This window comes from Theropithecus gelada, chromosome 15 (assembly GCF_003255815.1).
Source record: "Theropithecus gelada isolate Dixy chromosome 15, Tgel_1.0, whole genome shotgun sequence".
Lineage (NCBI taxonomy): Eukaryota > Metazoa > Chordata > Mammalia > Primates > Cercopithecidae > Theropithecus > Theropithecus gelada.
In genome coordinates, this window is record NC_037683.1 from 49,470,596 (window position 1) to 49,497,944 (window position 27,349).

Here is a 27,349-nt window from a genome sequence, read left to right on the forward strand (position 1 = left end):
GTTGGAGGGAGCATTGTCACAAGCCAAGGAATGCCAGCAGCTACCAGAAACTGGAAGGGCAGGGAATGCATTCTCCCTTAGAGTCTTCAGAGGAAGCATGACTCTGCTGACACCGTGATTCACAATTCTGGCCTCCAAGAACAGAGAGAATAAGCTTCTATTGTTTAAACCACCTGGTTTGTCCTAATTTGTTATTGCAGCCACAGGAAACTCATACAGAAGGCTAAAATGAAAAAGATGATAAGAAGTATTGGCAAGGATGTGTGGAAATTGGAATCCTCTTAGATTACTTGTGGGAATGTAAGATGGTGCAGCTCCTTTGGAAAATGGCTTGACAATTCCCTACAACGTTAAAAACCGAGTTACCATAAGAACTAGAAATCTCACACCTATGTGTATACTCAAGAGAAATGAATATATACATCTTCACATAAAATTGCTCATGAATGTTCATAGCATGTCTATTTGTAATAGGCAAAATGTGGACACAACTCAAATGGCCGCTGAGGAGTGGATAAACAAAATGTGGTGTATCCATACAGTGGGATATGATCTGGCAATAAAAAGGAATGAATAATAACATGCTACAACATGGTTAAACCTTAAAAACATTATGCAAAGTAAGACAGGCCAGACACAGACTATGTATTGCATGATTCCATTAATATGAAATGTGTAAAATAGGCAAATCCATGGAGACTCAATTTGATTAGTGTTTGCCCGGGGCTAAGGAGAGGGAAAGTAGGGAATGACTGCTAATGGATATAGGTTTTCTTTTTATAGTAATGAAAATGTACTAAAATTAGATAGTACTAATGGATTCACCGCTCCAAAAACCATTGAATTTTATTTTTTGAAAGGGTTGATTTTATTGTTGTCAAGACAGAGACCTTGGCAGAGATGCCTTTAAGTAGAGCAAGATTATAAGGCATTCCTTCTTGTCTTCCTTCATTCATTAAACATACCTTTGTTTACTGTCCATTATGTGCTAGGTCTTCTTCTAATCTATGAGGATATAGTGGTTCACCAGCCTGACAACTTGCTTACTCCCTTGGAATTTGCATTCCATCAACAATTGAAAAAAACCCAGAAAATTATCAAGTATTAGGTCATACCAAGGTAGCATTTTTGTTACTACTCCTCAGGTATGACATTAGTGTACAAAGTTAGAATGACCACCAGCAGTTGGTAGATAGTTTTCTCCCAAAAAGACCATGAAAATATCCCTTACTTACTTCCTTCTCCTTTGCTTGTCCTATTTCAAGACAAGTTTTCACTCGTTTCCCAGGCTGGAATACAGTGATGCCATCATAGCTTACTGGAACCTTGAACTCCTTGGTTCAAGTGATCCTCCCACCTCAGCCTCCAAAGTAGCTGAGACTACAGGTGTGAGCCACCACACCCAACTAATTAAAAGAAATTTTTTTTCTAGAGGCTGGGTGCAGTGGCTTACACCTGTAATCCCAGTACTTTGAGAGGTTGAGACAGGAGGATAGTTTGAGGCCACCATGACTTCTCCCTTTTTGCGGGGACATTTTTTTACACATCTTCAAGAAATTCCTTTTCTAGAATGTGTGCTCAGACCTCCACACCAAACTGGAAGTTTCCAGAGAGGGTGGGAAGAGTGGCTTGGTGAAGAATGGGCATAGTCGGCCTGGGCAGAGGTTTTGCTGCTTCTCTAAAGATTCTTCCAATGCTGTGACTTGTTACAGTTCCTGTCACTATTTGGGAAGGTCTCATGATCCTTTTCTGGTTTTTCTTCTAATGATTAATAGTTCTGCAATTTGATGAGTCATTTTTGCTTCTGTTTGTAGAAGAGGTGCAGTATATTCAGGCTGAGAAAAACAACAAGGGCCCAATGGAGGCTGCCACACTTTTTCTCAAGTTCCTGTTGGAGCTCCAGGAGGAAGGCTGGTTCCGTGGCTTTTTGGATGCCCTAGACCATGCAGGTTAGTTCATTCTTTTTCATCACAAATCCCAAATCTTTTAAATCACAAATCACAAATCACAAAACCTTGCTGCCTGACAATACTGTAAAAGTGAAAAGCTATTAATTTTGAAGTATCCACTTATAGTTCATGCCTCTTAGTCTGAGGCAATATAAAGACTGTGTTTAGGCAGATGACATAATTGTTTACCTGAAACATCCAGCAAAAGAATCTGCAGAGAGATTATTGTCACTAATGGAAGAGTTTTGCAAGATTATTTGGATATAAAACTAATATACAAAAATTAGTTGCATTTCTGCCCAATGGAAGCAAACAAAAAATGTAATCCAAAATGAAGTATCATTTCTAATAATAACAATTGTAATATATTTAGGAATAAATCTAACAAAAGATGTATAAGGTCTGAATGGAGAAAATGGTAAAATGTTATTGAAAGATATTAAAGAAGTCCTGAATGGAAAAACATACCCATCACATAGAGAAGGAGCCTTGAGATCATAAAAAATGTCAGTTCCCCCTACATTGATCTGTATATTCAATATAATTCTAATAAAAATCCTATATACTTTTCAGAGTGTGGCAAGTTGATTCTACAATGTATATGGAAGAATTACGACCCAACAGTAGTCAAGACACCCCTAAAGAAGACAAGTTTAGTAGATTGGGGCTTTTCTTTCTACCTGTCAGCATTTGTTAGAAAGCTACAGGCATTGAGACAGTGAAATGTTGGTTCTGGCACTGACAAACTGACCATTGAAACAGAATAAAGACCCTTTTATTAGGCCCATGTCTTTATGGAAACCTGATATATTAGACATCACTGAGAAAGGAGGATTACTGGGAAAGGAGGAGCTATTAAAAAAATAGCGTTGATAAACAGAATAATATTAAAAACCAAACAAACTCAAGCTGGACATGGTGGCATGTGCCTGTAGTCCCAGCTACTCAGGAGGCTGAGGCAGGAGGACTGCCTGAGTCCAGAAGTTTGAGGCTGCAGTGAGCTATGATGGCACTGCTGCACTCCAGCCTGGGCAACATAGGGAGACCCCCGCATTTAAAAAACAAACCCTGGGCCGGGCGTGGTGGCTCACGCCTATAATCCCAGCACTTTGGGAGGATGAGGCGGGCAGATTACCTGAGGTCAGGAGTTTGAGACCAGTTTAGCCAACTTGGCAAAACCCTGTCTCTACTAAAAATACAAAAATTAGCTGGGCGTGGTGGTGGGCACCTGTAATCCCAGCTACTCTGGAGGCTGAAGCAGGAGAATTGCTTGAACCCAGGAGGCGGAGGTTGCAGTGAGCTGAGATTGCATCATTGCACTCCAGCTTGGGCAATGAGTAAAACTCCTTCTCAAATTAAAATAAATAAATAAATAAACCCTGTATTTAAAAAACAAACCCTAACTTTCATGCCCATGTGGATACAAATAAATAAATACATTTGTATTCCTTACATCAAGTTTATCAAAAACACCATAAAGAAAGTGAACAAAAAAACAAAACAAAACAAATCACAAACTCTGGGAGAAGATATTTTCAAAATATATAATCACTAAAGGATTAGTATCTAGAATATATTAAAAAGGTCTTAAAATCAATTGGAAAAAGAAAACATACATAGAGCAAAAAATTTGGACAAACATTTCAATGAATACGAAGAATGAAAAGTAAATAAATGTATGAAAAGATTCTCAGCCCAATTAGGAATTTGGGAATTGTAGATTAGGAACACAGTGAAATAACATTTTATAACTACCAGACAGCAAAACTTAAGTCCAACAGTGCTAAGGTTAAAGAAGATATTTAATGGAAATCTTTTTTTTTTTTGAGACAGAGTCTCGCTCTGTTGCCCAGGCTGGAGTGCAATGGCACGATCTCGGCTCACTGCAACCTCCGCCTCCTAGGTTCAAGTTATTTTCATGTCTCAGCCTCCTGAGTAGCTGAGATTACAGGTGCCCACCACCATACCTGGCTAATTATTGTATTTTTAGTAGAGATGGGTTTTTTTGTTTTTTGGTTTATTTTTTAGATACAGTCTCACTCTGTCGCCTAGGCTGGAGTGCAGTGGCGCGATCTCGGCTCACTGCAAGCTCCGCCTCCTGGGTTCATGCCAGTCTCCTGCCTCAGCCTCCGAGTAGCTGGTATTACGGGCACGCACCACCACGCCCGGCTAATTTTTTGTATTTTTAGTAGAGACAGGGTTTCACCATGTTAGCCAGGATGGTCTCGATCTCCTGACCTCGTGATCCGCCTGCCTCGGTCTCCCAAAGTGCTGGAATTACAGGCGTGAGCCACCGCGCCTAGCCAGAGATGGGGTTTTGTCATGTTAGTCAGGTTGGCCTCGAACTCCTGACCTCAGGTGATCCACCTGCCTCGGCCTCCCAAAGTGCTGGGATTATAGGCGTGAGCTACCGTGCCTGGCTGGAAATCTTAAATATCATTATATGGAGTGTAAATTGATACAACTATTTTGAAAAATAACTTGATATCACCTTGTAGAATTCAGCTCTCATGTATCCTTCTATCCAAAAGTTTCACTTTTAAGTTTGTGCCCTAGAAAAACTTATACATATATTCCAGAATATGCATATAAGAGTGTTCATAGTATAATTGTAGTAACAAAAGCAAGCAAACAAAACTGGAAATTAGCCTGATGTCTTTTAAGAGGAGAATGTATACATAAATTTTATAGTATTTACACATGGTCCATTAAACTACAATGAAAAGGTGTGAACACATCTATAGATGACAACTCAGGTGAGTTGTAGAAATGTAATGTTAAATTTTAAAGAAAGAGAAACTTACATGGCATAGGATATAATATTTATAAAGCTCCAAAAAGCTAAACTTAACATATTGCTTAGGGAATCAAATATATGCAACTATAAAAAAATTAAAGTATTGATATATTAAATACAGGAAAGCAGTGACTTTAGCAGGGAGCAGAGAGGTTGGAAAGAGAAGGCACAAAGTATTGGAATATGTTGGGTTTTTTTGTTTGTTTGTTTTTTGTTTTTGTTTTTTTGAGGCGGAGTTTCACTCCATAGCCCAGGCTGGAGTGCAGTGTTGCAATCTCCGCTCACTGCAACCTCTGCCTCCTGGGTCCCGGTTCAAGCAATTCTTCTCCCTCAGCCTCCCGAGTAGCTGGGATTACAGGCACATGCCACCATGCCCAGCTAATTTTTGTATTTTTAGTAGAGATGGGGTTTCACCATGTTGGTCAGACTGGTCTTGAACTCCTGGCCTCAAGTGATCTGCCTGCCTTGGCCTCCTAAAGTGCTGGGATTACAGGCATGAGCCCCTGCACCCAGCCGGAATTTGGTGGTTCTTAAATTGGATAGTGGGTTCACATATGTTCCTTTTCTTGTTACAGTCTTTATTATATATGTTACAAATATTCTGGTACATGCATCAAATATTACATAATTTTTACATTTCTGTTTTCAGAGCTATGGCGTTTTCTATCAACAGAAGAATCATGAAGTTCATAAATTTGGAAAGGAGAGCTTTATTTTTCATAAAGCGTTGGCAGTCTGTCTGCATGGTGGCCATTTTGACAGGCTGGGAAGTGTAGCCTCCTGCCAGAAGCGGGAAACAGGCACTTTGAGGGTGGGAAGAGTGAAACAGGGATTTATGCTGAACAGGGTGACCAAATATTCAGTAAACTGCAGGAGGAGTCATGAATATGAAAGTAGAAGAATGCACCTGGGCAGCTGAGTTCATGCCTTTCCATGGCACCCATGTTCAAAAACTGGCAGTGTTAGCATGATCCATGGGTGGAGTTTTTGGCCCTCTGATGTCAGAAGGTGAAGCAGAGGACATGAAAACTCTCACTGCACATCCTTCATAGACTGACCAGACCCACTCTATGGTTGGTGGTCTCTTATCAGGAAGAAATGCTGGTTGGTTGTTGTGTTGAAACTGCTAAAGGGAGGGGCAGTCAGGAGGTTGGTTGAAATCAGCAATGGAGCAAGTCTTTCCAAAGGGCTGGTTTCTGTTTCTCTTCAGAGAAAGCACTATTTCTCCACTTTGGGGATATGATTAATCTGGATATTGTAAGCTATTTTAACCCTTACCAACCTGTTAGGTAAAAATAGTACTTTTAATGGTTTAGTATTAGAAGTCCTAGCTGGAGCAGTTAGGCAAGGAAAAGAAAGACAAGGTATCCAAATTGGAAAAGAAGTAAAATAATCTGTTTGCAGATGGCAGAATTTTTTTTTTTTTTTTGAGACAGTCTCGCTCTGTCGCCCGGGTTGGATGGAATGCAGTGGCGCGATCTCGGCTCACTGCAAGCTCTGCCTCCTGGGTTCACGCCATTCTCCTGCCTCAGCCTCCCGAGTAGCTGGGACTACAGGTGCTCGCCACCACACCCAGCTAATTTTGTGTATTTTTAGTAGAGACCGGGTTTCACCGTGTTAACCAGGATGATCTCAATCTCCTGACCTCGTGATCTGCCTGCCTTAGCCTCCCAAAGTGCTGGGATTACAGGCGTGAGCCACCATGCCCGGCCAATGGCAGAATCTTATATGTAGAAAACCCTAAAGATTTTAGAAAAAACTATTAGAACTAATTCAGAAAAGTTTCAGGACACAAATCAACACGCCAAAATTAGTCACATGTTTATGTATTGACAAATAATCCAAAAAAGAAATTAAGGTAACAATTCCATTTATAATAGCATCAAAAAGATTAAAATACTTAGGAAGAAACCTAACCAAGGAGATAAAAGATTCACACCCTGAAAACAACAAAATATTGCTGAAAGAATGAAAGATAACACAAATAAATGGAAAGACATCTCCATTCATGAATTAAAGACTTAAGATGCCTATACTACCAAAAGTGAACTGCAGATTCAATGCACTCCCTATCAAAATCCCAATGGCATTTTTTTTGTAGAAATAGAAAAGTGTATCCAAAATTTATAGAGAATCTCAAGGTATCTCGAATAGGTAAAATTTTGATAATGAAAAATAAACCAGGAGGCCTCACCTCTCCTGATTTCAAAACACATTAAAAATCTGTAGCAATCAAAATGGTGTGGCACTGGCATAAAGACAGAGAAATAGGCCAAAAGAGCACCCACAAATAAATTCTCAAGTATGTGGTCAAAGATACCAAGACCACTCAATGGGGAAAGGACAGTCTCTTCAGCAAATGTTGTTGGGAAAACTGGATATCCATATGCAAAATAATGAATTTTGACACTTATACCATGTATTACAGTTCTCCAGAGAAACAAAAGCAATAGGATATATTTGTGTGTATATATGATGAGATATGTATACACATTGTTACATGTATATTTTTGGAATTGGCTCACGTGATTATGGAGGCTGAGATGTCCCATGATCTGCTGTCTGCAATCTGGAGAATCAGAAGAGCAGTTGGTGTAATTCAGAGTCTGAAGGCCTGAGAACCAGGACCTCTGATGTCCAAGGGCAAGAAAAATGATGAGTTCAAGAAAAGAGAATTGGCCCTTCTTCTCCCTTTTTGTTCCCTTTTGGTCTATAATGGATTGGATGATGTCTGCACACATCATTGAGGGTGAATTTCTTTATTCAGTCTGATTCAAGTGATAATCTGTTCTGAAAACACCGTTACAGATACACCCAAAAATAATGTTTTACCAGCTATCTGGTCATCCCTTAGCCCAGTCAAGCTGACACAGAAAATTAACCATCACACACTTTATACAAAAATCAACTCAAAATGCATTAAAGACTAAATATAAGACCTAAAACTGTTAAAACTCCTAGAAGAAAGCATAGGAGAAAAAATTCATGACATTGGAATTGGCAGTGATTTCTTGGACATGATATCAGAAGCATAGGCAGCAAAAGTGAAAAAAGAGACAAATGGGACTATATGAAACTTACATGCCTCAAAGGACGTAATAGGGTGAAAAGTCAACCCATGGAATGAGAGAAAATGTTTGCAAATCATATACCTGATAAGGGGTTAATATGTAGACTATATCAAGGACTCCTGCAACTCAAAGACAAAAATCAAATTAAAAAATAGGCAAAGGGACTGGGCGTGGTGGCTCATGCCTGTAATCCCAGCACTTTGGGAGGCTGAGGGAGGTGGATCACCTGAGGTCAGGAGTTCAAGACCAGCCTGGCCAACATGACAAAACCCTGTCTCTACTAAAAATACAAATAGCCAGGTGTGGTGGCATACGCCTGTAGTCCCAGCTACTCAGGAGGCTGAGGCAGGAGAATAACTTGAACCTGGGAGGTGCAGGTTGCAGTGAGCTGACATCATGCCACTGTGCTCCAGCCTGGGTGACAGAGCGAGACTCATCTCACAAAAAAAGCAAAAAAAAAAAAAAAAAAAAGCAAAGGACTTGAATAGACATTTATCCAAATATGGTATGCAAATGGCTAATGAGTATATGGAAAGATATTCAACATCAGTAATCATCAGAGAAATTCAAAGCCATTATGTGATATCACATCACCCCCATTACAATGGTTTCTATAAAAATAAAAACAGAAAATAATGCGTATAGTTGAGGATGTGGAGAAACTGCAACCCTGTGCCTGATTGGTAGGATTGTAAAATGGTGTAACTGCCATGGAAAATAGTTTGGCAGTCCCTCAAATAATTGAAAATATATATCACCATATGATCCAGCAATTCTGCTTCTGGTGTATTTCCAAAAGAATTGAAAGCAGGGTATTGATGAGATATTTGCACATCCATGTTGATAGTAGCGTTATTCGTGATCACTTACAAGGTAGAAGCAACTCAGATGTCCATCAGTGATGAATGGATCAACAAAATGTGATATACACATGCAATGGAATATTATTCCGCCTTAAAAAGAAAAGGAAAGGAAATCCTGGCACATGCTGCAAAATCGACATACATTGAGGGAGCTGTGCTGAGTGGAGTAAGCCAGTCACAAAAAGACAAATATTGTATTTTGCCACCTATATAAATTATCTAAAGTAGTCGGATTCATAGAAACAGAAAGAGTGGTGGTTACCAGGAGCAGGGGTGAGGAGAGAAAAAGGAATAGTTGTTTTATAGAGTTTTAGATTTGCAAGGTGGAAAAGGTCTGGATTTTTGTTTTATAACAAAATGAATTTAACATGACTGAACTGTACATTTAAAAATAGTTAAGATGGTAAATGTTTTATCTGTTTTTTACTACAGTTTTAAAAAAGAATGAGGTTGAACATCTTATGTATGTTGGCCATTAGTATTTTTTTCTGAACTTTCTAAATATGATTTTTAAATAAATGTCTTTTAAAGGCATGTGGGATAATATTAAGTAAATGGGAAATTTACTTAATATTATCTTAGAAAAATTAGAAGGAAAGTTCCTTGGGGTCAGGAATTAAGGTTTATATTTCTTTTTGCCTTCTTTACTGCTTTCCACTGAGAAGATACTTAATAAACCTGTTGACTTTGACTTTTTAAAGACAAATTAGGGATTGTAGGTGAAGTCCATGGGGCACTTTGTAAGAAAGATTTTATACTAAGATAAAAATGTAAGACTTCAAAGTTGTCCTTAGTACTTTTTCCCAATAGATAATAAATATTGCTAGAAGGCCTGAAAGTGTTGGATGACTAAAATGAATACTGTTTTCTTTTTGAAAAATCAATGACAATTGGGGGTAATTTACAGATATTTTTTGAATTCTACCACCATACATTCAAACATGATTTCTATGATACTAATCTCAAAGTATTTTTCAGTTGGTTTCATAAAAGGTCACATTTTTTTCATTCTTTTCAGGTTATTCTGGACTTTATGAAGCCATTGAAAGTTGGGATTTCAAAAAAATTGAAAAGTTGGAGGAGTATAGATTACTTTTAAAACGTTTACAACCAGAATTTAAAACCAGAATTATTCCAACAGATATCCTTTCTGATCTGTCTGAATGTTTAATTAATCAGGAATGTGAAGAAATTCTACAGGTAAGTTAATATAAAGTACTAAAATTGGGGAAAATAATAATAACATGGGAGGTGTCTTCTGTTTTCTATACTGTTTTAGACCTGAGAAAGACCATTGAAACCCACAAAAGTACTCATAGAATAGTACCTTTTTTTTTTTTTTTTTTTTGAGATGGAGTCTCGCTCTGTCACCGAGGCTGGAGTGCAATGGCATGATCTCGGTTCACTGCACCCTCTGCCTCCTGGGTTCAAGTGATTCTCCTGCCTCAGCCTCCTGAGTAGCTGGGATTATGGGTGCGCGCTACCACGCCCAGCTAATTTTTGTATTTTTAGTAGAGACGGGGTTTCACCATGTTGATCAGGCTGGTCTCGAACTCCTGACCTCGTGATCCACCCGCCTTGGCCTCTCAAAGTGCTGGGATTACAGGTGTGAGCCACCGCGCCCAGCCAGAATGGTACTTTTAATGTGAACTGAGTAATATTTATGTCACAAAGTTTTTTTGAAGTTTGCCCTATTTTCAGTTAAAATCACCACAGTCTGTGAACAGTGTTTTATGCAAATTTAAATTGAACAGTTGAGCAGATGAGAAAGGGCTACAGACTCTAGCAGTTAAGTGTTTAGACTCTGAACACAGATAAATTTCGTTAGAATCATAGCTCAACCACTTACTAGCAGTATGATCTTGGGCAAGTTACTTAGTTTCTCTGAATATCTATCTGTTTCCTTGTGTGTAAAATGGAAATAATAATGGTACCTTATTAATATGGTACTTTTATAAGGGTAATGAGATATGTAAATGAGATAATATATATAAAGTACTCATGTATGTCTTGCACAGAGTGTGTGAACAATAAACTTTAGTTATTATGATTAGTAAAAGTCATACAAATTCCTCAACCCTGAAAAAAAAATTGTTAGTATTTTGTTATCTGTTTCCACATATTGCTATATGCCAATATACCCATGTTGGGAATGGTTGTCAAATGATTATTTTCCTAATATTGCTGATGAGGATAGGTGTAAGAACTCAGAGGCGATGAGAAGGCTTGGCTTGACACAGTGACATCTAGTGTAAAGGAAAGGATGAGGGAAAAAGTATCTTAAAAGATGTGTTGGACGGGGAAAAAATTGTCATGAATATGACCCATTGAACCGTAATGTACAATGGCTTTAAATCAGATAGTATGTGAACTGACATTTCTTCAGTCAAAACTGATAGAGGGAAAGCTTTTGAGATAATTGATCAATAAACTACAGTTGCTTTGCTTAGATTTGCTCCACTAAGGGGATGATGGCAGGTGCAGAGAAATTGGTGGAATGCCTTCTCAGATCAGACAAGGAGAACTGGCCCAAAACTTTGAAACTTGCTTTGGAGAGAGAGAGGAACAAGTTCAGTGAACTGTGGACTGTAGAGAAAGGTAAGACACTGTACCCTCCTCACAGCTCTACTTAGGGCTTCGCTCATTCCAACTGGTCTCTCACATCCCATCAGAGGCGTTTTCCCCTCAGAGAGCCAGAGCTACATGTCTAGTGCGAGACCAGCAGGAAGCTGCATTCTGGGAGGGAGGCAGTTACTTGCCTACAAAGTTAGTTTAGTTGTATATAACCCCTAAAAATGGACTGGGGAAAACCACTCTCATCCAGAATTAGCCCATCTGGCCCAAAGGATTTGGGGAAGGCAGAATCCGAACTCCCAGTCTAAGTTTAGATTATCAGAGAAGTAGCTTGAGAATTCTAGAGTGAAAGGTTCAAACTCCAGGACTTACCCCCTTTTCAGAGTAGATTTCTTGATAGACATCGCCTGGTTCTCTTACTGGAAGCCATCTGGAACTGAATCCGACGGGTGAAAGAATTGGTTGTTGATTAAGTGTCTGAACCATCATTTGGTTTCTTGAAGCTAACGCTCAGAGCGTTGTTTCAAAGGCTGAGTTTGGTAAACATCTGAATATCTGGTCTTAGCTTTCCTAGGCTTCTTTGGATCGTAAGTTGTTTCAGAAACTGTCTGTATAAATACACATCTGATTTACTGGGTCAAGAGTCAGTCAGAAATGGAAGACACGAATGTCTGCTGAGTCATGCTTCTATTTTTTTTTTTTTTTTTTTTTGGTGCATACAAATCCCTTGGAGGTCTTGTTAAAATGTGGATTCTGACTCAGTAGGGCAATACGTTCCACACTTTGAGTAATATAGCTCTAAATTACATTGGAGGTCAACTCCAAATTGAGATTTGAAACTCAAAGTGATTCTTTTAACTGTTTTAAAAGGTGAAGGGGAGAGGTTGTGAGAAATTTTAATAGAAGTTAAAAATCTTAGTGTTACGACCTTTTTGTGGAGCTTTCACCATCAAAACTATAATCAGATTATGTGAAGATTCTAAGACTTTTTTGGTCTTACAAAGGTATAAAAGATGTTGAAACAGAAGATCTCGAGGATAAGATGGAAACTTCTGACATACAGATTTTCTACCAAGAAGATCCAGAATGCCAGAATCTTAGTGAGAATTCATGTCCACCTTCAGGTACCTGGCATTGTTTGTTCTTTTCCATAATGGTGCTCTTCTGGTATTTGGTGTGGGGACACGTTTTGCAGTACCCAAAGTCACAGCCTTGTGAAAAGGTTTGTAAGGAAAATTAAGAAAGAAAAGAGAATTTATGTTACAATAGATACTTTTTCTATATTTGGAATGCCATTCTCTTCTTCCAGTTCTTCCACTATCTTTTTGTTTCTTCTTTTTACTATCTTTTTTTCTTCTTTTACCACTAAGAAAGTATGTGCATGTCTATGGTGGAAATGCAAATAGAGTCTTCACCAAAATCTGATGTCTATGAATTCCCAAATCAGCCTTGCTTTCTAAAGAAATACTACTTCTATTTCTGAGCCACTTGCTCAATTTCCTTTTAGGACCCCTGGGCTGCCCTGCAAGTTGATGAAGTTAGTGTGCTACCCAAATGCACCCAGCTGAGAATTGAGTAGTGGCTGAGATCCAGCCTGTGCATTTGCCACACAGTGCACTGGGGGGCTGTGTCCTCCAAGAGAAGCTCCTTTTTCTCATTTACACAGAGGCACTGTGTAAGTTAGCTGTGGCCCTGTGAGGCCCCATATGCTTCTCGAAGCATATTTTCTTGATGGCTTTATGACACCAGAAAGTTGTATAATATGCCATAGTAAAAAGTTATTTATAAAAGAGTATCAGGAAGGAAATTAGGATTAATAATGAGTGATGTTAGACGAAAAATGATATTAGGATAACATCATAAAGAGAAAATGTGCAGATTGCTTCTGCAACTGAATATTACAAGTATTTTTGTTTTGTTTTGTTGTTGGTCATTTCAGAATAAAATCTGTTACCCCTTGGGAAAAAAAAGAAAAAAAAATAATGAATATGAGTTGCTTTGAATTTTCTGACATGTGAAGATTCTTGCATGTCTTTTGTTGTTTTTTGAGATGGAGTCTCTCGCTCTATTGTTCAGGCTGGAGTGCAGTGGCACAATCTCAGCTCACTGCAACCTTGGCCTCCTGGGTTCAAGTGATTCTCCTGCCTCAGTCTCCCAAGTAGCTGGGACCACGGGCATGTGCCACCACATCTGGATAATTTTTGTATTTTTTTTTTTTTTTTTTTGTAGAGATGGGGATTTCACCATGTTGGCCAGGCTGTTCTCAAACTCCTGACCTCAAGTGATCCATCCACTTCGGCCTCCCAAGTGCTGGGATTATAGGCATGAGCCACTGCGCCTGGCCCTTACATGTCTTTTGTGTAAGGTTAATTCACTTAACCTTTTAGAAATTCTCCCTTTCTCTAAAATGGGCAGGTTAGACTCAGTAGATAATTTCCAAAGTCTTTGCTAGCTCTTAACATTTTATATGCCTACCTGTTATTGAGATAAAGCCTTTGATTATTTTTTAAAACTTCTGGTTGTGTCGAGAGAAAATATCGTTTGAGAACCTGAAGAACGACAAAGTGTTATTGCTCCTTAATAAGAAATTGCTTTGAGAATCCAATGTTAACAGTTTGGTTTTCTTCAAATATCTTGGGAGGATTTGTTGCTTTTTTCCATACAGCATTGCCTTTAGTGGACAGGTTGTCTTACCCTGAATTGGGCCATTCTTGCTTTGGCTTCTCTTGTTAGCCTTCCATGATTGTATAAAAAATAATTCATGGTTTGTTTTTTTTTTTTCCTTCTTGCCATCAATACTTTGTCACTGAGAGAATTCTGTACTTCAAATTAGTGGAAAAGAAAGAGTGGTTGCCAAGAGAAAGGATTCTAAACTTTCTCCAGTGAGGCTCTTCTTGCTGGAGTCAGAATTTGTGGACATTAGACTGTAGCTATTACTGTGATTCCTCGGAGCAGGAACTGTTTGGTAATTTTGCTCCTTTTGTATTCCAGAAGTGTCTGATACAAACTTGTACAGCCCATTTAAACTAAGAAATTACCAATTAGAGCTTGCTTTGCCTGCTAAGAAAGGAAAAAACACAATAATATGTGCTCCTACAGGTAAGCCTATTGCCATTACTTACATTGTTTTTCTGTTTGCTTCCTTTTTTGTTGTTGTTGTTGAATACTGGGACAGAATGGGCAAGTTTCAGTTTTTTCCTTGTTCCATATGTCTTTTGAGAAAACTGTCGTACTAATGTCCTTGTGTATTTTATGGGACATGAGAAGGTAAGAAAAGTGCCCTCTGTTAGCTTGCTTTTGGGTCTTGGCTGTTTGCATGCACCTAGGAAGTAGCTTGATATTTTTTAGTCATAGTGTAAATTCTGTAACTGTTAACCCATCTAAATTATCAATTAATTAGTCAGCTCAGTAGTATTAGAAGAGCCAAAAATAAATGCCTTTCTAGAGAAATGTCTAATATATGAGTTACATGTTTTCTTTTTTCCTTACATGTTAAAAGGTTGTGGAAAAACCCTGGTTTCAGTCCTTATATGTGAACATCATCTTAAAAAATTCCCACCAGGACAAAAGGGGAAAGTTGTCTTTTTTGCAAATCAGATCCCAGTATATGAACAGCAGGAATCTGTATTCTCAAAATACTTTGAAAGACTTGGGTAGGTATAATAGTTGCTTCAATTTCTTTTTCTCCAGCTTTGTGTTAATTGATGTGTTTTCTGTTTGGTTTTGAAAAACAACAATAAAAAATTATATTAGATTCAGCTTTTATATAATCCAGATGTAATTCCTTCATGGATTCAAGTCTTTTTTGTTAGATGTACCAGAAAGCTTAAACTCCCCTGGTTTGCCCTTGTATGGGGAATAAATGACTTCAGGGATAAATCTGATGTTTATGGGACACGTTTAACTTCTTTAGTGATTTTATAATTTATTTGATATTATTCTTTTATGTACTCTTTTCTCAGTGACTTAATATATACTACTATAAATTACAACTAGCTTGGATTTATTGATCACTTACTATGTGTCAGGCTCTGTGCTAAGGACTTGCCTACAGCTATACTCCTTTTGGACTCAGGGAGAATTTAATCAGTTGATGTTCTGAGCTAGCATTTCATATTTGTGGTTCCTTATTCACATCGTGATTGGTAATATGGAATTTCTGTCATTTCCCAGGTATAGAGTTACAGGCATTTCTGGAGCGACAGCTGAGAATGTACCGGTGGAACAGATTGTTGAGAACAATGACATCATCATTTTAACTCCGCAGATTCTTGTGAACAACCTTAAAAAGGGAACGATTCCATCACTGTCCGTCTTTACTTTGATGATATTTGATGAATGCCACAACACCAGTAAACAACACCCATACAATATGATCATGTTTAATTATCTAGATCAGAAACTTGGAGGATCTTCAGGCCCACTGCCCCAGGTATCTCCAAAGTCAGACGAATACTTCGGAAGAGCTATAATCTTCCTAACTCCTATTTTCTTACTCTTGTGGCCACATTGAAGATGTCCTTCTCAAGTCCCGAGTCCATATTGTACAACTCATTATGAATTTTGTTTCCTTTACTCATTTGTTCACTTAGTAAATATGCATTATGCGCCTCCATGTGCTATACACTGTGTGTTAGTAAAAACAAAAAAAACAAAAACCGTACTCCAGCAGGAAAGTTATATGAGGGGTTGTGGAAATATGGTACCGTTTCTCAGACATCTCATGATTTTGAATGCTCCTTACAGGTCATTGGGCTGACTGCCTCGGTTGGTGTTGGGGATGCCAAAGACACAGATGAAGCCTTGGATTATATCTGCAAGCTGTGTGCTTCTCTTGATGCGTCAGTGATAGCAACAGTCAAAGACAACCTGGAGGAACTGGAGCAAGTTGTTTATAAGCCCCAGAAGTGTAAGTTGGATCCAGTAACAAGCCCTTTGAGATTTTGTTACTCTCTGCTACCTCTGGTTCAGAGCCATCTAGACGAACACTGAACTTTGACTCTTTCTCTGTTTAGTAGAAAATATTTAACCCCAAACTTGAGTAATAGTCACATTTTTAGCCTCTCTAACTGAGCTCTCATCCCAAGCAATGGATGAGCCTCAGAAGTGGCCTGTAGAGAGTAAACGTTCTTCCTCTTTGGTTCCAAAAACCTCTTATAAATGTACTAGCAACGCAAAAGAGGTGATGAAAGAATTTAGACATCAGATAGCCAAGAGTTGGGCTCACTCAGCCTTTTCCCATGCTCTGTCCCTGTGTGATCATCACTGTTTGAATATGTATTTGATCATTTGAGTTGAAATGGAATGATCTGAATTCATATGTCACTCCTCAAAAGGTCAGAGACGATTTTTTAATAAGACTAACAACTGTTTATTGATGTTATTATTATGCTAACCCTGCAAGGAAGAGAGGGATACAGAAAATATATATGACTTCACCCTTGCTCTCTGAGTAGTACGTGACTGTATGTCTGAGGTAGAACAAATAGACCTGTAATAGGGAGTGGTATAGATAAGTTGCTTTTTGAAGGCTGCTTGTAAGTAAGGACTTTGATGTACCCAATCCCAACTTTTCAGTGTCACATATGAATTTCTTTATAATCCGGTTCCTCCTGCCCCTCTGAGCTTCATCGCCTTCAAATATTCATAAACCCAACCATGTTGCATTCCTCTGGGCTACTCAATCATGCCGTGTGCTTTCTCTCTCCAACCTTTTGTCTGTGCTTCCTTTGTACGTCACTGCGCTTTTTTTTTCTTTGCCAAGTTGTGATGGAATATATATGACTACTCTTGCTTTCTTCTTTCTTCTTCCTGTATTTATTCTACAACTCTGACTTCCCTGGAATTAGGTGTTACTTTCCTTGTGTTTTGTGACACTTTGTGTGTACAATTTCTTTTTTTTTTTTGAGACGGAGTCTCACACTGTTGCCTAGGCTGGAGTGCAGTGGTGCAATCTCAGCTCACTGCAAGCTCCACCTCCTGGGTTCAAGTGATTCTCCTGCCTCAGTCTCCTGAGTAGCTGGAATTACAAGCATGTACCACCACACCTGGCTAATTTTTTGTATTTTTAGTAGAGACAGGGTTTCACCATGTTGGCCAGGCTGGTCTTGAATTCCTGACCTCAAGTGATCCACCCTCCTCGGCCTCCCAAAGTGTTAGGATTACAGGCGTGAGCCACCACACCTGGCCACACTTTACATGTACTTCCGTTAGAGAACTGCTATGGTTAGTTAGCCATGTATATTTCTCTCCCTTAAGATCACAGCCCTGTATGGAGCATGAAGTGTGTTCTTTCAACTGTCTATAATCAAAGCATGGCACATTGCAGGCAATTAATAATTAGGCTGAAATAATACAGTGATAAATGGAGGATCAGTGTGAATACCGCTGGGGGCTGTGGGAGGAGGGAGAATGTCAAAGCACAGAGACAGGGTTAGATTGTGGCACTTGCAGAGACATGAGAGATGCCAGCCTCATCAGAGAAGAGGTAACAGGACAGCCACAGTAAGAAACTGGTTAGGCCGGGTGCAGTGGCTCACACCTGTAATCCTGGCACTTTGGGAGGCCAAGGCGGGTGGATCACCAGCTCAGGAGTTCGAGACCAACCTGGCCAATATGGTAAAGCCCTGTCTCTACTAAAAATACAAAAATTAGCCAGGCGTGGTGGCGGGTGCCTGTAGTTCCATCTACTTGGGAGGCTGAGGCAGAAGAATCACTTGAACCTGGGAGACGGAGGTTGCAGTGAGCTGAGATCACACCACTGCACTCCAGCCTGGGTGACAGAGTGAGACTCCGTCTCAATCAAAAAAAAAAAAAAAAAAGAAGTTAGACCTACACCATGAAAGACAGATGTTAGAATCAGTACAAGAAGCAACAGGGAGCCATTGCGTTTTGAGCATTTGTTATATCATCTGGACCACCTGCCAGTGAGCCTGGAACCTTAGGTTTTTCAGAGGAAGTATCAAAGGCAGAAAAAGGTTTTAGAGATATCTACTTTGAACTACAGTCTGTCCTTCCTGAAAATATACTCACTCTTTTTTCTTTTTTTTTTTTTAATGTCTCTAGTTTTCAGGAAAGTGGAATCACGGGTTAGCGACAAATTTAAATGCATCATAGCGCAGCTGATGAGGGACACAGAGAGTCTGGCGAAGAGAATCTGCAAAGACCTCGGTGAGATAAATCTCATATTTTGTGTTCTGTCTACTTGGGAATAGCCATTTATTGTTCCCTGTGGTCTTTTTGCATTCTCCTTAGTTCAGACAATGTCAAGAGCATATCCAGAGATTGTCTTCTTGATTATAGGTTATTTGGGAGCCTTATATGTCTTCCTTTATTCTTTCTTTTTTTCCTTTTTAAATCCAAAATAAGTTCATCCAGACACACGCACCTGAAAAATAACCATAATAACCATACTTAAGTCAGTTCATTGCTTTCTCTACCTTCTAAATCAGCTTTCCCTCCTGACTTTCCTGTTTACCTGAATGAAACCCCCATTCCTCTGCTGGCTCAGATTTATACCTAGAGGCAGTCACCTCGCACATTTCCCAGCACTAAAGGAGTGCGACTAGAGATGGGCCAGGGGAAGACAGTGAAGGGTCTGGATTTGAATTTTATCCTAAAAATAATGGGGAAAAAGTGAAGATTTAAAACTGATTAGTGATGTAATAAAGATACCAGTGAATGAGAAGGACCAAAGAGAGGCAGTGGAGATGGACTGGAGAAGGAAGGAGACACATGTGAGATGCTTCTAACTTGAGTGTTATGACTGAATGGCTAACCGGATTCGGGTGGGGATGAGAAAGGGGAGGGAGGGGCTGATTCCCCCCCAGGCGTCTGGCTTAGGCCCCTGTATGAATGCCAGTGGGCGGTCCTGGTACCAGGACTAGAAGCATTGGCAGGTACAAGGTGAGTTTTGAGCTTTAGAGATGTTAAATGTGACGTCTGTAAGACACCTCATGGAGTCTCTCCTTCTCTCACACGTATTTTGCTTTTCTCTCCCCTTTTCTTTCACAGTTGCTATTATAACTGTTCTAACAGCCTTCTAGCTGATTTTGCCCACCTCCGCTCTCTCTTCCATTCAACCCCTCATGAACTAGTTAGTCTTCATGAATACATTTTATCATGTCCCTGTCCTGCTTAAAAACCCTTTGCCTACAGGATAATCGTCACGCCTCTAACCTGCAGTCTGAGCTCTGCCTGAACAACCAGGTTCTACTTATCTTTCCAATGTTATATTCTACTACTTCCCTACCTGAATCCTTTTGATTTAGCAATTTCCTGAATGTGTTCATGCATATGTTCATTCATTTAGTACTAAGGAATGTGCTAGGTGATGGGAATACAGCATGAACCCAAAGACACAGCCCTGGGCCTCAGGGCATTTCTAGTCTGATGGTAAGGCCAAAATTAGATAAGTAATAATAATACTAAAGCAGCTGGTGTGGTAGGGATAATAAGGTGTGTTTCAGGCACAGGGAATAGCATATGCAAAGGCCAGGACACTAGGAAGAGTATGGGGACTTCCATTAGTCCTGTAGAATGCTGAGAGGAGAGTGGCCGGAAATGAGAAGCAAAAGCAAGCAGAGGCCAGAACATGGGGAGGAGCCTGTGAGCTGGAGCAGGATTTTGGCTGCGGGAACCCACTAAAAGCTTTTAAGCAGTGGGGTGGAATGGTTTCTCATCTGCAATTTTGCAAACTCCTCTAACCACTGGGTAGAGAATGGGGTAGAGGGAACAAGGCAAGAGGAAGGGAGACCAGTTTGGAGGTTGTCATATTATCCAGCAGCACAATGATGTGGTTTGAATTGGGGAAGTAGCAAAGGATGGAGAGATGGTGACGTGAGTTTCTGTTTTCTTACTCCTCCCACCTCAGGTACCCTGCCTTTTTGCAGGTCCGAATACAGTTAGCTGCTTATTTCTAAATTGCTTAGGCTATTTTTACACCTACCCAGGTTCAATCAGTACCCGTTGGCTCATCATCTTTACTGCTGGCTGCCTCGTTGTAGCTGCAACTTGGAAAGAAGAATGTCAATACTACTTGTTTGGGTAGCCTCTTTTGTTCCTATTATTGAAAATGAGTGAGGGGAAGAATTTAACCCAGAAATATAGCTCTTGCCTGTGACTTTTGTTGTACTGCGCTCTTCACGAGGAGCCCTGGCGAACTGATACCAGAGTAACTCACAGACTCAGCCGCTTGAGAACACAGCCATAGTCTCCTCACCTTTTTATTCCCAGCACCCTGCACAGAGCCTGGACCACAGCAGACGCTCCAGCTGTAAACCAAGCCGCTGAGGCTTATCCTAGGAGATGCACACAGACAGATGCATCTGTGATCAGTGTCTTTTGAGGGCCGATTCTATGCTTGGCCCTGAGAATGCTGCTCTGGAGAACAAGAGGCCCAAGTCCACAGCAAAGCAGAATATAGGGTATACTGAGTCCTCAATCTCCTCCTTGATTTTTTTTGTTTTTAAGAGTCTCACTCTGTTGCCAGGCTGGAGTACAGTGATATAATCTCGGTTCACTGCAACCTCCGCCTCCTGGGTTCAAGCGATTTTTCTGCCTCAGTCTCCCAAGTAGGTGGGACTACAGGTGCGCACCACCACCCCCAGCTAATTTTTGTATTTTTAGTAGAAACAGGGTTTTACCATGTTGGCCAGGATGGTCTCGATCTGTTGACCTCATGATCCATCCGCCTGGGGCTCCCAAAGTGCTGGGATTACAGGCATGAGCCACCGCGGCTGGCCAATCTCCTGCTTTTATATATCCTCCTCTAATGAAGCTCTTGAGACCTGTTATTTTTACTTTGTCATTTTTAAAGGCAAAGTTGGGTTTTTCATGTCTACTGTTTTATTTCTGGGCTGCTTTGGTTGTCATCTCATAGAGCCAGTAGAGCTTGGGCATGTGACACATGTGGGTTTGAATTCCTGCCCTTTGTCCACGTACTTGCTGTGTGACTTCAGGTAAATTACTTATTACTTGGCTTTTCTGAACTTCAGTTTCCCAATATGTGAAATGTAATACGTATCTCATGGGTTGCGAAAATTATATAAAATTATGAATGTAAAGTACTTTGATTCTTGGTACATAGTACTCAAGAAACAATCAAATACACACACACACACACACACACACACCGATGCACTGCTTAAAACTCAAGGGAGGGAACAAGGCAAGAGGTAGGGAGAACAGTTTGGAGGTTGTCATATTACCTAGCAGCACAGTGATGTGGTCTGAATGGGGGAAGGATGGAGAGATGGTAATGGAGTCACATGAGTTTCTATTTTCTTACTCTTCCCACCTCAGGTACCCTGCCTCCACCTTTTCACCAGTCTGAATCCAGTTAAATAGTTTTAACTAGACTACTTAAGACTATTTCATGGAGGAATACCTCCAGAAAGAAATACCTCCAGAAAGAAAATTAGGCCGGGTGCAGTGGCTCATGCCTGTAATCCCAGCACTTTGGGAGACCAAGGCAGGCAGATCACCTGAGGTCAGGAGTTCAAAACCAGCCTGACAACATGGTGAAACCCTGTCTCTACTAAAAATATAAAAATTAGTCAGGCTTGGTGGTGCATGCCTGTAGTCTCAGCTGCTTAGCGGGCTAAGGCAGGAGAATTGCTTGAATCTGGGAAGCGGAGGTTGCGGTGAGCCAAGATCGTACCACTGTACTACAGCCTGGGCATCAGAGTGAGACTCTGCCTCAAGAAAAAAAAAAAAAAAGAAAATGAAAGGGTGAGGCCTGTTTATAACCTAAATGACCATATGACACAGTGACAAACTTTTTTTTTTTTTTTTTTTTTTTAACAGAAAGCTTTTCTCAAATTCAAAATAGGGAATTTGGAACACAGAAATATGAACAATGGATTGTTACAGTTCAGAAGGCATGCATGGTGTTCCAGATGCCAGACAAAGATGAAGAGAGCAGGATTTGTAAAGCCCTGTTTTTATACACTTCACATTTGCGGGTATGTTCCTCCTTTTAAGAGTCATACTCTGGTCGCAGCACCTACTGGGAGTGGCACCCTGGAAGCCAAGATAACAACTTCTTATCCTGTCCTCAAGAGCTTGCTTAGGAACCTTTCCAGAAAGTTCTTATGAAGCAAACTCCAAAAGTTTTCCCATTCAGCAGCATCTCAGTTTACTTTCTGAAATTTCACACTGCAGGCAACAGGACTGAAATAAAGGCTCAGATTCTATGCCTTGCCTCTAGCATTAACTGACATGGTTGGAAAAAATTGGGTGATGATGAGAGAACATTATTCCAGATACAAGACCAGTTCAGTGACAGCCATCTTTAAAGCTCAGCAAGTGGAAAGTTCTGTTGCCATGTCTTGAAGCACACATTTCTTCACCTTTGGTGACTCTCCATGCTCAGAAATCCAGGTTCTCTGGCTAACCAAGAAGTTAAGGAACTACAGCAACAGCTATCATCTCTGCTTATCCAGCCATTGAAAATATATTCAAATGCATTCAATTAGCATGCATTTGTAGAATTTCAGTTAGCTTAGTTGAACATTTGATGGAGGTGGTCAGGGCCATCATTTTGGAAGATGCAATGAGAATGTAGTGATGGCTTCAGATGTAAATAGAAATTAAGTGAAATGTCGGAATTATGAGGCAGGTTGATGTAGAAGTTGATTTACTTTCATTATTGTTTTTTAATTTGGATATGTGTTTTTCATGTAGTTTTTCTTTTCTAAGGTAAAATTCAGTAATCCAAAGTGATGATAATTAATGTTACTAGCTAATTGAGATTTTTTTTTTAACACTATTTGGTTCAAAGATTTTGTTACAGAACTGTTAGAGGCCATTCATTTTTAAAAAGCTAAGTTGGAATAGATTTGAAAAGAAAAGTTTTCTTAAAACTAATTCTTTAAATACAATGAATTGAACCTGAGTACAGTGAATGTGTTGACATTGGAAGCATATTGAGACAGTTTTTACTTTCAACAGAAATATAATGATGCCCTCATTATCAGTGAGCATGCACGAGTGAAAGATGCTTTGGATTACCTGAAAGACTTCTTCAGCAATGTCCGAGCAGCAGGATTCGATGAGACTGAGCAAGATCTTACTCAGAGATTTGAAGGTGGGTGGTGTTTTCAGAGGAGGAAGCCACAGTAGCATTCTTGGTGACTGGAATGGCAAAACAAACATGTATTGTATTTAATATACATAAACTTGGGGATGCTTAGGGAGTTGTCCTGGATGTAGGAAGATGGAGATGGTAGGACTATTTAGGTTCAATGAAATCTAGTACCTATGGGAAGAGTCTGTTTCTTATACCATTCCCTATTTAGAAGAAGGAAAGACAGGATTTGCAAAGGGTGTTTCCCATATGGTTCACAGACAGTAGCATTCTTTTTGTTTAACGTTCTTTTTTAGTAATTTTATAAAGGTTTAAAAAATATGAAAAAGTGTTTTAATTATATTAAAAAGACTATAATTTATATATACTTTTTTTTTTTTTTTTGAGATGGAGTCTTGCTCTGTTGCCCAGGGTCAAGTGCAGTGGCTCAATCATGGCTCACTGCAACCTCTGCCTCCTGGACTCAGGCAATTCTCATGTCTCAGCCTCCCGAGTAGCCAGGAATACAGGTGTGTGCCACCACACCCAGCTAATTTTTGTATTTTTAGTAGAGATGGAGTTTTGCCATCTTGGCCAGATTGGTCTCGAACTCCTGACCTCAAGTGATCCACCCGCCTCTGCCTCCCAAAATGCTGGAATTACAGGCATGAGCCACTGCGCCTGGCCTATATATATTTTTACATAAAGAGGAAACCAAAATGGCACATAATCTCACCACTGCATATGATTAAAAAAAAGATATTAAACAAAAAAGCTGCTTCTCCCTGTTTTGAATTCTTTTCCCAAAGGTAATTACTGGTAATTTGGGGTTTTTTGGCCTATACCTAAGTATTTACTTACTGGTAAATACTTACTGTATATACTTACTGGTACATACGTGTAACCAGTGCTTTGCTGGTAAATATTTAACAACTCACTAGAGAAAAAAATGTATGCATATATATGTACAAAAGCTTATTTTTTTTTATATATAGAGGAGGTATGCAACCCACAATTTATAAATAATAATAAAAATAGACTATTCTTTATTATAAAATCCACATAGCCAATTAATTCTCATAGAATGCTTTTGGTGGTTTTTGCAGATTTTTTGTATACATGGCCAACCAAGGGTTGCAATGACAAAGAAGTGTGGTTCTTTCTGATATGGTTGTTAGTATATAGTTTCGTTAATATTAGAAGATGAAAATGAAACAACAAAGGTGTATGTTGGAACTTCACTCGTTTGCCAATGATGCAAGCAATTTTTTGCTGAATTGTATAATAGTTTTTCAAAAACCAGGAGACTGTTTCTCCATATTTTGTGCTATTCACAATGTAATTGCTAAATTTAATCTGTATTATCATTTTTTTATCATGTTCATAAGTCTAAACTCTCAACATAAATTAAGCATGACATGGTGGCTTACATTTGTCACCGTGGCACTTTAGGAGGTTAAGGTGGGTAGATTACTTGAGCCCAGGAGCTGGAGATCAGTCTGGGCAGAATGGCGAAACCCCATCTCTACAAAAAATACAAAAATTAGCTGAGCGTGGTGGTATGCTCCTGTGGTCCCAGCTACATGGGAAGCTGAGGTGGGAGGATCACCTGAGCCTGGAAGGCAGAGGTTGCAGTGAGCTGAGATTGCACCACTGGACCCCAGCTTGGGTGATAGAGTGAGTCCTTGTCTCAATCAATCAATCCAGCACTGATTTTTTGTGTTTTCTTGATTTCCATGGTATAACTGCTTCCACTGTAGTGAATTCCAGGCTACCAACAAGATGTCATTGAACTAGTGTTAAAAAGAGATGAGCAGCACATCATTCTATAGTATTTCTACCGTACAGATACAATAGATGTAACTAACCTCAAAAGCATAGATAATTGAAAAAAGTAATACAATTTAACAATTGGCCAGGCATGGTGGCTCACACCTGTAGTGCCAGCACTTTGGGAGACTGAGATGGGTGGGCCATCTGAGGTCAGGAGTTCAAGACCAGCCTGACCAACATGGTGAAACCCCATCTTTACTAAAAATACAAAATATTAGCCAGATGTGGTGGCACGCACCTGTAATCCCAGTTACTTGAGAGGCTGAGGCAGGAGAATCGCTTGAACTCAGAAGGCAGAGGTTGCAGTGAGCCAAGTCGTGCCACTGCACTCCAGCCTGAGTGACAGGAGACTGCATCTCAAGAAAAACAAACAAACAAAAAAACAATAAAACAGAAACCACAATTGATTCCCATAGTCCCATAGTCTGGTATGATCTGGCTATAACACATCCCTGTTTTATAACTATATGTATTTTTTTTTCTTTTTTCTTTTTTTTGAGACAGAGTATCATTCTCTTTCCCAGGCTGGAGTGCAGTGGTGAGATCTTGGCTCACTGTAACCCCTGCTTCCCAGGTTCAAGTGATTCTCCTGCCTTATCCTCCTGAGGAGCTGGGATTATAGGCGCCCGCCAGCATGCCCAGCTAATTTTTGTATTTTCAGTAGAGACGGGGTTTCACCATGTTGACCAGTCTAGTCTTGAACCCCTGAGGGTGATCCACCCATCTCAACCTCCCAAAGTGCTGGGATCACAGGTGTGAGCCACCCCACCCAGCCTAACTATATTTTTAAAGATGGGACCATACTGAACATAGTGTCCTTACCTTGATTTTTTTTAACCTTAAAATATTTTGGTATCATATATATCATGTACATAACTCCCTTATTGATTTTCACAGCCACATTTTATTAATATTAGATGCATAGCCCATGATCTATTGAACTGTTTTCCTATTGTTGGGCACTTAGGTTTTCTGTTTTTCTTTTATACCTTAAACAGTGGTACAGTGAAATCCTTGGAGACCTCTTCCATAATTTTCTAAATATAACTGTGTCTCAAACTTCTTAGATGTAGAATTATTGGATCGAAGGATGTGTGTGTATTATGTTTTGATAGATATTGCCAAATTGCCTCTTAAAAGGTTGTACCAACTTAAATCAGTAGTTATTACTCAAAACATTCTGGTCAAAGATGTAGAGATTAACTGTTTGAACGATAGCTAAAGGTCACAGTGTGTTCTAAATTTTTAGAATTTATTAGCCATTTATAAAATTTATAAAATGTTTCCCATTTGCAGAAAAGCTGCAGGAACTAGAAAGTGTTTCCAGGGATCCCAGCAATGAGAACCCTAAACTTGAAGACCTCCGCTTCATCTTACAAGAAGAGTACCACTTAAACCCAGAGACAATCACAATTCTCTTTGTGAAAACCAGAGCACTTGTGGATGTAAGCTTTTTTTCTCCTTGTAGATAACAAATGGACTCAGCACTGTTCATTGAAAAGATTGGGCTGGGTATGGTGGCTCACGCCTGTAATCCCAGAAGTCTGGGAAGTCGAGGCAGGAGAATTGCTTGGGCCAAGAGTTCAAGACCAGCCTGGGCAACATAGTGAGACCTCATCTCTTAAAAAAGAAAAATTAGCTGGTGGTGTGCACCTGTAATTCCAGTTACTTGGGAGGCTAAGGCTCGAGGATTGCTTGAGGCTGCAGTGATCATGACAGTGTACTCCCGCACTCCAGCCCAAGCAACAGAGGTAGAACCTGTGTCAAAGAAAAAAAAAAGCTGTTTTCTCTCTACGGTCAGGAAACCATATATGTGTATGTGGGGGTCTGTTTTGGGGTTCTCTATTCTGTTCTGAATATATGTTTATCCTTACACTAATACTCCTCACTGTGTTTTTTGTTTGTTTGTTTGTTTCACTTAGAGACGGTCTCACTCTGTCACCTAGGCTGGAATGCAATGGCACAATTATGGCTCTCTGCACCCTCAACCTCTCAAACTCAAGCAATTCTCCCACCTCAGCCCCCTCTCCCACCATGCCTGGGACTATAGTCATGTGCCACCATGCCCAGCTAATTTATTTATTCATTTTTGTAGGGATGGGGTCTTGCTATGTTGCCTAGACTGGTCTTGAATTCCTGGCCTCACATAATCCTCCCACCTTGGCCTCCCAAAGTTTTGGAACCTGGCTTCGTGC

At 39.8% G+C, this 27,349-nt stretch overlaps 1 protein-coding gene across 2 annotated transcripts in view; it reads left to right on the forward strand.

Moving 5' to 3' along the window:
• DDX58 (DExD/H-box helicase 58) overlaps positions 1-27,349 on the forward strand; it is a 72,089-nt gene that overhangs the window by 23,836 nt on the left and 20,904 nt on the right. The window contains exons 2-14 of one of the 2 annotated variants that reach the window (XM_025358936.1): positions 1,815-1,949; positions 9,699-9,880; positions 11,131-11,278; positions 12,259-12,378; positions 14,246-14,353; positions 14,754-14,907; positions 15,428-15,686; positions 16,001-16,163; positions 18,320-18,424; positions 20,726-20,842; positions 22,061-22,218; positions 23,207-23,342; positions 26,451-26,599. In XM_025358936.1, the coding sequence (XP_025214721.1) occupies positions 1,815-1,949; positions 9,699-9,880; positions 11,131-11,278; positions 12,259-12,378; positions 14,246-14,353; positions 14,754-14,907; positions 15,428-15,686; positions 16,001-16,163; positions 18,320-18,424; positions 20,726-20,842; positions 22,061-22,218; positions 23,207-23,342; positions 26,451-26,599 (1,934 nt within the window). The remainder of the gene's footprint in view (positions 1-1,814; positions 1,950-9,698; positions 9,881-11,130; positions 11,279-12,258; positions 12,379-14,245; positions 14,354-14,753; positions 14,908-15,427; positions 15,687-16,000; positions 16,164-18,319; positions 18,425-20,725; positions 20,843-22,060; positions 22,219-23,206; positions 23,343-26,450; positions 26,600-27,349) is intronic. The other variant, XM_025358937.1, reaches the window with a different exon arrangement.